General features: G+C 40.9%; 1 protein-coding gene across 1 annotated transcript; it reads right to left on the reverse strand.

The window, feature by feature from the left end:
* Window positions 1-2,880: 2,880 nt before the first annotated feature.
* On the reverse strand, window positions 2,881-8,478 carry rxfp3.2a (relaxin family peptide receptor 3.2a). The gene is made up of 3 exons (XM_015038980.1): window positions 7,906-8,478; window positions 7,338-7,781; window positions 2,881-5,536 (listed from the first exon to the last, which is right to left on the reverse strand). The coding sequence occupies exons 1-3, from the start codon at window positions 8,104-8,106 to the stop codon at window positions 4,922-4,924; spliced, it is 1,260 nt and encodes a 419-aa protein (XP_014894466.1). The 5' UTR covers window positions 8,107-8,478; the 3' UTR covers window positions 2,881-4,921.
* Window positions 8,479-10,365: the final 1,887 nt, after the last annotated feature.

Consider the following 10,365-nt stretch of genomic DNA (forward strand, 5'->3'; position numbering starts at 1 on the left):
ATATATATATATATATATAATTTTTACACATTTAAAAATTATTACTTTACTTAAACACTGGAAGCGATGTTTCACATAATTTCCACAGTTTTTTTTTTTTTTTCGTTCGTAGGAAAGTTAAAACCCTCGCCTTGCTGAAGACATGAGAGCCTGAGCTCCCGGTGAGAGAACCCGGCGCCAGGCGCACTTAATGATGAATCCTGTGAAATGATGCTGAAAGCTCCTGAAAAGCCAGAGAAGCTTTGACAAAGATTTGCACAAAATAGTCACCATTTGAAGTGCGAAATCCCTGTTAGGTGTCGACTGCTGATCCGTATTATTAAAATATGTCTTCCAGCTCTTTGGGCAGATTACGAGACGCCTCGTCCTCCCTGATACACTCCTGAACACGAGGAGAACCACATCGATTTTAAACTACTTTAATGTGTTTTCAATCTCTTTGTAGCTGTTTTGCATCTGTTTGTGCGCCCCGTTTTTCTTTTTCTTTTTTTCTTGTATTGTGTTGCCTCGTAGCACTTTAGTTCCCCTGGTGGTTGTTTTGTGTCCCTCGGTGCCTCCCTTTGTTTATCTTCATTTTTCTTGCTGTGTGACTCTGATGTCTTTTTGTCTTTTGTGTTCTTTCATGTCTGTTTGCAGTAAATGGCTCTTTTTTTTTCTTTGTTCATGTCATTTTTTTTTTTTTTTGTCTTTTTAAAGGTCTTTGATGATCTTGGCTTGTTTTGTGTGGGTTATGTGAGCTTTTTCTGAGCTTATCTTGCTTCGGGGGGCTTGTTAACCCAACTTTAAATGGTCTCAGTATTCATTTCATGAGATGCTCCTGAAGTTTTCCTGCAGAAAATGAGCCAAAGTTCAGAGTTTACCTGCGAGATCCATGACTTAGCCTTTTTGTTGTTAGAACCAATGTATTCTCTGAGTTCCTCATATTAAAAAAACTAAAACTAAAACTACCTATAATCAATATGGATCTCATGCTAATTTTATTTATCTGATGTGTTTTTATTTCGAGGTTGATTGATGTTTCAACAAACAATATCCCTCATTTTTAAAACAAGACGCAAGTTTGAATTTATTGTGGAATTTTAAAGTCATTCGGGGTGAAAATAATACTTTCAAACTCGAATAGCTGCAAACATGCTGACTAATACTTGCTTAAATGTTCCTCTTGCATGCTGAAGCTCACGCTCGATTGCTTTTCTAATCGCGATTAGATGAGGTCCTTTAAATTTTTCGGCCAAGTGCCACAGAGCAGCATTTTTTTTTTACATGTAGTCAATATGTTCTCAACAGAGTTGGGGTAATGGTTGCTTCTCCGGCTTGATGCAGAAAAGTCATTTACTGTGTTTTTGGACATGTAAAATCAGACACCAACAGTCAATGGCTCCATGTTTGTCAAAGAATAGAAGAATGGAGCTGAAAGGATTACTCTTAACTGCAGCTATAAAGTTGTTATCTCTCTTTTTACAGGATGCTTAAAGTGTGCCCTTTGCACTTCAAGTGTAAGAACGCACTTGCGTTGTTGCGCTTAAAGATATTTTGTCTTTAATGTATTTTCCTTTTCTCTTTGTTCCTTTAGTCTTCTGTTCATCACTTTGATATCTGTGAGCAGTGCTGTGCAGATAAAGTTGCCTGTTTGAAAGCTTCACCTTGACTCCTCCACCGAAGAAGATTCTCCCTGTTGTTCTGCTCAAATTCCTCAATCTTTCCATCTTCTGATAAAGCTTTACTCCAGGAGGTCATTGGGTTTTCTGTGCGTGGATGACTGCAGATTAAATACGTGGGCTTTTGGGGCTTTTCTAGAGGCGTTCCTTCAGCTCAGGTGTTAAAACTCACCACAGAGTGAACAGAGACACTGGTTTTCTGGTGGTTTTCCAAAGTAATCTAACATTATATCCATGATCTAAAGATTTGAGCAAGAACTACACATGATCTCGTATGGCACATTCTTCCTCCTTGTGTTGAACTGTGAGCGCTCACTCCTGACCTGGCTGGTTTTCCTCTGATTAAACTGATTCCACGCTGAGTTTCAGGGTGTGCACGCTTTCTTGCACAAAGGAACAATTGTCCTGATGTATTTAAACACACGTTTTTCTTCAGTAGCAGCTCCATCTGCTTGTTCTCACTCCCGCTGTGAGAAGTGTGGCTGACATTGACCCATTTTATCATTCATGCTCATCCCATTTGACCAAATCCTCTTGAGAAACGGGCACCTTGAGCCAGCGATTGTTTCAAACCTTGAACAATCCTGGTTGAACTTGCATCTCAGATGCAAACACTCAACGGGATTTCTTCAAGTGCTTTTCACCTCTTGGTATTGAAATTGCTCGTTGCAGTTGACGACCAATTACTTGGTACACGTGAGATCGCCCTTGGCTTTGTCAGGTCTTTCTTGATTTGCATGAATTAGCGCTGAGGCGACCGCTGACGCTGAATTCACCGCGTCACTTAATTTGTACTCGATATCGTTTGTGCACACAATTGTAATTTTAATCAGATTTGTACTTTAACATTTCACTTTTTATTGTCTTGTCTCTAAGTAATTCTAGACGTTTCCTTGGAAACCCCACTCTTCTTAGCAACACCAGAGACAAAAGAGAATATTATATATATATATATATATATATATATATATATATATATATATATACACACACACACTGGGGAAGTAATCAGCTCTAGACTGGCACACAATGGCTGAGCTGTCGCCACGTCAGGAGCTTTACTCATCTGCAGTGTGGCCACAAGAAGGTTATCCGTGTTGAAATTTTAAAGGTTGCAAAAGGGCAAAAATGTGGAACAGCTTTTGTGCAAGTGACTCATTCAGCTTGTCGCTGTGAGGCCGCTGTGGCTGCAGGGGAGATTAACTTTGTCGAAACGTCCGTGAACTCTTTTTGTCCGTTCGCTTTATTTAGTGCCACAGGACATACGTGAATTCACCAAACTGTTCACATTGATACAACAGAGCCGACGACAACGACAGTTATGGACGGCAGCGTGAAACACAGATTGGCAGCCGACCAGGAGTTGTTGTTGTTTGACTGCACGAGGGACTGGGTCACAGAAATTCAACCATTTCACGACTGTTCTATCGGTGAAATGGACGTTAATAAATTGTCCCAGTTAGAAAAGAAAACATCAGGATATGTGGTTTTCCGTCCATGTGACTTCAAGCAAAACTGTTGGAGAGAAAGGGTATAATTTCTGCTGATTATCCTGATGTTTTTTTAGCAGATTTTTTTGTTTTTTCTTTTTGCTGTCTTTTTTTCTTTACAAACGTGAACATTAAATCCAACAAAGAGCAGCTCAGATTTCATCACATAACTGTTGGAAGACTTATGCAGGAGTATGAGCTACAATGCGCCAACAAATGTGGCTGTGTTGGGTTTATAGGATTAATATTGCTATAATAACATGGACACGTTGCATTTCTGTGAGCTGACAACAAAGTCAAGCCTCATGACATCTTGTGAAACAATTTATTCATAGAGTGCGATCCTCACGCTATGTAAGTCTGGATCAGTAAATACCGATCAAATGTCGCCTCAAGGCAGGTGGTTTCTAAATCACCAAATTTGGTTTTCTTTATAACGGAAAATTGTGGATTTGATCATTTCATCTTTTGTTCTTGTAAATGAACAGCAGAGATGGCGCTTTATCTGTCACCTCACTCAGTTATATAGCTAAATTGTGTTCCAGAAAAATATGTCAACTTTGTGCTTGATCTACCATGCGGCAGCCCCCGAGATCAGCCTGCATTTCTGCGATTAAGTTGTTTTTGTGTGAATGATCTACAAAAATATGTTACAGGCTGTACAGTCGGTTTTGTTGACAACAAACACGGCTTTTCCTTGAAAGTCAAAATGTCTTTTCCGCTCATTATGGTGTTTAAAATATAACGCAGGCTGTCCACAAATCTAACTGGAGCAACACTCGGGTCTCTACCTAAATAGTCTACAAGTCATGTCAAGACAGGGAGCAAACATGTTAATGTTAGCCTAATATTTCAGTAAAATATGAATTGAGAGGTACAACTAAGTGAAGAAAGGGACCTACTGCAATATTGGATCATTAGCTAACCTAGCTAGTCGCTAGCTTTCTGTCGTCGCTATCCAACAGAAACCCTAGTAGGTAAGAAAAACAAAATCTGTAGCTTTCAGGAAGAAAGATACTGCAGCACATGCAATGCGAATGAACACACTCACTGCTCATGATCATGGCCGATGCTATACTGCAATCATAAAAAGAAACGATAAGGTAGTTGTCTCCTATAACTACCGTAGATCTTTGTTCAGTTCTGTCCCTGAGAGTAAATCAAAATCCTATATTTTTTTTAGGCCAATTTTTGAGGTCTTTTTGTTTGAGAACATAACTTTAACACGTCCTGTGTTTTCTATACTAAAAATCCACTTTGGACAGACGTTAATAGTGGTGACAAATGCAATATTTAGATGTCCCAGTAAGCTTTTGACAGTTTGTGTGTCGACAACATGCTGCTTCAATGTTTGTACGGAAGCATACCTTGTTGTCAGTCATCACTGGCTTGCAAAAAGAAAAAAGCTTGGTAATGACACTTCCGCTGGTGATGCCAATTAGCTCTAAATACGTTAGCTGAGCATTTCTTTCGTAATTGAGACCAGATTGTTTCCCTCTTTTAGCTTGAATTATCTAACTTCAATATTAAACCAGTTATTGCTTCACAAGCTGCTATGAGACCTATTTGAAATGTCAGGCACCGACAGACGAGGATGAGATGAGAGTGGGGGAAAACAAAGAGCCTGGCTGTCTCCAAAGTTAACAAAATACACTATGTCAACCCCTAAGGCCTATTGACAAATTAGGTTTTGTTTGTTGTTCAGATATTCTCTTCATAATAATAAAAAAAAAGTAATCACAGCTTTCCCAATCGTCTAAGCAACAGCATAAATCACATATTGATGTCTTTGTGCACCACAACTGTGCTGGGTGGCGCCTCCTCCACTCTCCTTCCTCTCAGAGCCAGAGAAAGAACGTTCCGGGCGTTACGAGAAACTCTCAGAAGGAGCTCCTTCAGTCCGGCCCTGTACTCTCTTCGGATCAGGCAGTAGAGCACTGGGTTGAGACAGCTGTTGGCATGGGCGAGACACACAGTCAGCGGAAAGGCGTAAGCCTGGGCGTTGTAGAAGGCCTTGCTGAAGGGCACCAGGTCGAACTTGATGAGCACCCCCCACAGGGTGAGAGCCTGGTTCGGCAGCCAGCAGACGAAGAAGGACAGGACTACGATGGTGACGGAACGAGTGACTTTGGAGCACTTGCGGTGGCGTCCTCTCTCGTGCTCCGACTTGTCCGTGTCGCTGCCGTTGCTGACCGAGCTGCCCACGATGCGCCGGCTCAGGATGAACCTCAGCAGGAGGAGGTAGCACACGGAGATGATGATCAGGGGAACTACAAATCCCAGAAGGACCTTCTGTGTTTGGTAGAGCCCGAGCAAAACCTGGGGATCCCAGTGACCCGAGTCAGAGTCTGAAAATCGAACTAAGCAGAGCTCGTCGTCTGCAGACACCTGCGAACACCACAGAACGAGAAGACGCTCGTCAAAACAGGAAGCAGCTCAGGGTTCAAGGTTGAGACTACAAATACACTAAGAAATCCACTGGTGACTAAAAATCTGATCTTGGATTGACTGATGTTTCCAATCTGCCAGTGCACCTTACCACAACCAGGTTATGACATGAAACAAAACTTTTCAGTGTTGAAGTTCTTCTTGTGAGAAGAAGTCCCACAGTTAGAGGTATTTAGAAATGAAGTCAAAAGAAGAACAAGAGCTGGCAGAAGCTTCTAGACGGGAACATCTAGCGTCTGCTGCAGCATCAGATAATTAAACTTCTGCTGATAACAGGAAACTAAATGTATGAGAACAAAGTTATCACTCGAAGAGTCCAGTTCTGTCTGCCAGGGAACATGGTGAATCAGGAAATATTGGATTTGTTCGTTCCAGTGAGCTGTTGAATTTGTGCTGCTGGAAATGCCAGCCGTGTTAACCGTGCCATTTGCCAAGATACTAAAGACTGTTTAAAATGTCAGCTCTGTGATCATTTAATCGTTGTTTTTGAAATTACACTGAAATCTTGTTTAGCTGCAGCTCTCTCTGTCATACACACAGTGTGACATCTCCTCAGGACCCAGTATAAACAAGTAATGATTATCTATAATGGGGAAAGGCTGCTTGAGGCTCTTGTATAGTTGCAATAAGCGAGTGAATGACTTAAAAATCGAACACTTAGCTTAAGATCTGAACTTTTTTCTCTCAATGAGGTGTCTTCCAAAGACGAGGTACAGTTTAGCACCCTGTCCATAAAAGTTTGTTGAACAACTGCAACTCACAACAGATTAATAGGTACATGTACTATAAAATAAAACATTCAGTTTGATTTAAAAAAAAAAAGATTAGAAAGGCTGCATTCAATTCTTTTGTGAAAACCATTGGTTCTCCTCATGATATTCTACGTTTTCTTTATTAAACATGCCTTGTGTTAACTCCTCCATTATTTTGTTATTGATGTGATTTATAATTTTGGTCAGAATTTAATAGTTAGCAGTTGTTTGAAATGAAAAAAAAAACATAATGAGGACAAACAAAAGCAGGTTAAGCTCGTAGTTATGGTTTAACTGACCTACATGTTTTAACGCTTCTTCATTCAGTTAAAATGAATAAGCAATTCATAATTGAATTGAGTTGAAAAGATTTTTTTTAATGTAATTAAATGTCATTAAATCTAAATAATGCATGGACTTTGAGGTTTTTAGGCCTTATCCACATTGAAATATTTTTCTTTTTCAGAATTTATGTCCTTTCCTTTCTTACGAGTTTCTTAAAAACACAGCAATTCTTTTTAGGGAAAGATGAGAAACATGCTTGGTGTGGTTGCCTCTGACATACTCAGGGTCAAGGGTCAGGTTAGAGGCGAGCCTTTGACTCTGTCATTATTGATTTCCAGATGATTTCGCTCTGTTTTTGAATTGATTTGGTAAACTGAATTGGCAATATATGGTGCACTTCTACAAGTGTTTGGGATGTGCTGTGGTTCTTTTTTGTAGTTCCTTTTTCCTGCTACCAATACCTTCTCCACCAAAACCTGCAGACGCTATTGTAAATTTTCGATATACTGCTTGCAGGACTGACCCAAGATTTATGGGGCCTTACGGAGAATATTATTTAGGTTGCTGTTCAGAACTTTATTCTTTCTTACCGCAAATATTCGTATTTCTAAGACTATTTAATTCTTAGTGCATCCAAACATCTGAATTGCCCAATGAAAATCGGTCACAGAAATCGGCCACTCAGTCAGTGCAATTGCTCTAACCTGAACGGTGGTGGAGTAGAAAGCGTGGGGCAGCGTGGCCACCAGAGAGACCACCCAAATGGCCGAGCTGACCCACTTGGCGCGGGCCATGGCGATCCTGGGGCTGCTCATCTTCAGGGACGTAACCAGGGAGTGGTACCGGGTCACGCTCATCGCCGTGAGGAAGAAAACGCTGGCGTACATGTTCATGGTGGTCACCGAGCTCACGATCTTGCACATGACGCGGCCGAAGGGCCAGCGGAAGTCCAGCACGGTGTCCACGGCCCAGAAGGGCAAGGTCAGGACGAACTGGAGGTCTGTGATGGTCAGGCTCATCACGAAGCAGTCGATGGCGGAGTGGTGGTGGCCCCGGCGGCGGGAGTGGAGGAGGAAGAGCGCCAGGAGGTTCCCCACCAGCCCCAGGACGCACACCACCAGGTAGACCAGAGCAATGACGACTCGAACCTGTCACAAAGCACAAAGCACCGTTTCAGCATCTGAACTGCAGCCAAAAACTTTATAAATGCAATCACTGAGAGACTCGATCTGCTCCACACACAAGTGCTGCTTTTTGGAGTAAAATACCTACTGGCAGGTTGGCGCTGTCTCCGTGCAGATCCAGGGAGGACTCCTTGGAGAGGATGAGAAGCCAGCAGTTGAGGGAAAGGTTAAACATCGGCAGGTTGGAGCCTGCTCCTGTCGGGCTGACCAGCTCGGATATCTCCTCCTCCTGCCCCCCGCAGTCACTCAGCCCGGTGGGGGGTCCGGGGGAGCTGCTGTTGCTCTGCATGCTTGTGCAGAGAAATATCGGCTCACTTTTTTTTTTCTTTTTTTTTTTAAAGAAAGGTCTCCAGCTTCTCCTCCTGTGTTAGAGTAACCTCCGCACTGAGAGCGCGCAGGTGTGGAGACAAAAAAATCCCCATCTTCCTCCTCCTGGTCTCCCAAAAAACACTCCGTTCACATGTTATCGGTGCTCCAAATGGAAACTTAAGCTATCCATAATTTAAAAATAAAAATAATAATAAATAAAAATAAAATGAAGAAGGGGGATATTAAAATGCATCAGCCTATTCTGACACGATGCGTCAGCCTCTTCATCCTGAGAATGTGAAGAGCAAAGCCGCCGGACTGGATGCTTTTATAGTCGATGGGCTCATTCTGCCGCTGGACGGCGCACTGTGGGTGCGCACAGCTCAGTCAGCGCTGCTGGCTGTTATTATAATCACAGGACCTGGGAGGGCAGGGAGAAAAGCTTCATCATCCCGCTGTCATCAGTTTTTATTTTTCACTTTAATTTAAAAAAAAAAAAATAAAGTAAAAATATTCTTGTTTTATAATTTCTTCATGATCAAAAAAGGAGAAGTTATTTGTTTTTATTATTATTATTATTATTATTATTATTATTATTATTATTATTATTATTATTATTTATTTATTTATTTATTTATTTATTTATTTATTTATTTATTTATTTATTTATTTATTTAACACCCAGTCTTCGGTCTGTCTCATTTAGATTTTATATGACAGCGAAAGTAGAGTAACCAGAACTATACCAGTGGATCCCAGCAGACTGAATTGAACCCCTTTCCTCTGCTGACTGACTTTATTTTAAAGGTTTTCTCTTAACAGCGTCTTTCTTCATTCCACTCGAGCTGTGGATCTCTTCAGCTTCCCCATAGTTTATCTTGTGCATCTTAGTTGATTGCCTGATTATTACTCTCCTTATTAGCCGTTTTTCTAGTTCTTTTATCATCGACTGCAGTCTGTGACGTGTTCAAAGCTGGGACAGTGTTTTATAACCAAACGCTGCTTTGAACATCTCCGCAAAATTTTGTCCCCGGACATATTCCTGCTCTACTCCTTGGTCTTCATCGTGCATCTCTAATGCTCTCTATCAAAGCTCTGAGACCTTCAAAGAACAGCTGGCTTTGTACCCAGATTCAATTACCCAGAGGTTGACTCTAGATGACTGAAGGCAATTGTTTGCATTGGATTTTTTTTTTTTTTTGTTTTGTTTTGTTTTGTTTTTTTGTAGAGTTATCTCAACATGGAGGATTGTGAATACAAATGAAAGAGCAATGAAACAAGGAGAGACTTAAATAATACATTCTGTCATTATCTCACAATCAGTGGGTACAATCCAATCTCTCATGGAGGCTTTCCAGCCATTTAGCTTCTATTGATAACAAGCTTTCCTCCTAAACTCATTGGACACGTTTATAGTAATATGTATAATATGTATTTTGCTTTCATTGAATGTTTACCAAGTCTGCTGGAGATGTACGTTCGGCTGGTAACGACTCCTCCAGCTCATTTACATTCTGCAGCAGCTCTTCAAGGTGCTTAAAGGTGTCGGCTTTCATTTTCGTCAGACTCTTACAGGCAATTAAGTAGTAGAGCTGGGGAAGAATCTTAAACGTAGCGCCTCTCTCTCTCAACTCATTATGTCGCTGCTCAAAATGAGGAAAAATAAAAGCAAGATGATTTTTTTTGTTTGTTTGTTTTTGTGAACGTTGGCGCTTCGAGCTGAACTACAGCTCTTCTGTCACGCTGAAGCGGACTGGCAGGCTTTTTATTCAAGCAGATTTCCGCCTCCCTTCTTTGTGTCGACTAGACGCTGCAGTGGGCTTTCTCGGAAGGATCACAAAAGCCAGCTTGCTCTTCAGTGTTCTTGCTCGGTCGAGCACATTCTGACAAAAAAACAAAAAAAAAAAAACAAAACGAAAACAAACTTGTGATAAAGATTAAATGAAAAATGAAGGAGGACAAGAAAAAAAAAACCTTTAAACACGATCAGTTAGTTGTCACTTTAATGCATATTCGTCATCACTTCAGAATAAGCTGAACAATGTGGACACACTTTCAGAAAGGTAAAGAGAAAACAGAATATTTTTCATTTCAATTCATTCTTCTTCTTCTTCTTCTTCTTCTTCTTCTTCTTCTTCTTCTCCTTCTTCTCCTTCTTCTTCTTCCATTGTCAAACACCAATTTCTACCTCCGGCGGTAAAAGAAAAATATAACTTTTGACAGATTATTTTCTTTTAGA

Source organism: Poecilia latipinna, unplaced genomic scaffold, assembly GCF_001443285.1.
Source record: "Poecilia latipinna isolate Pla-1442-1.1 unplaced genomic scaffold, P_latipinna-1.0 Scaffold459, whole genome shotgun sequence".
Taxonomy (NCBI): domain Eukaryota; kingdom Metazoa; phylum Chordata; class Actinopteri; order Cyprinodontiformes; family Poeciliidae; genus Poecilia; species Poecilia latipinna.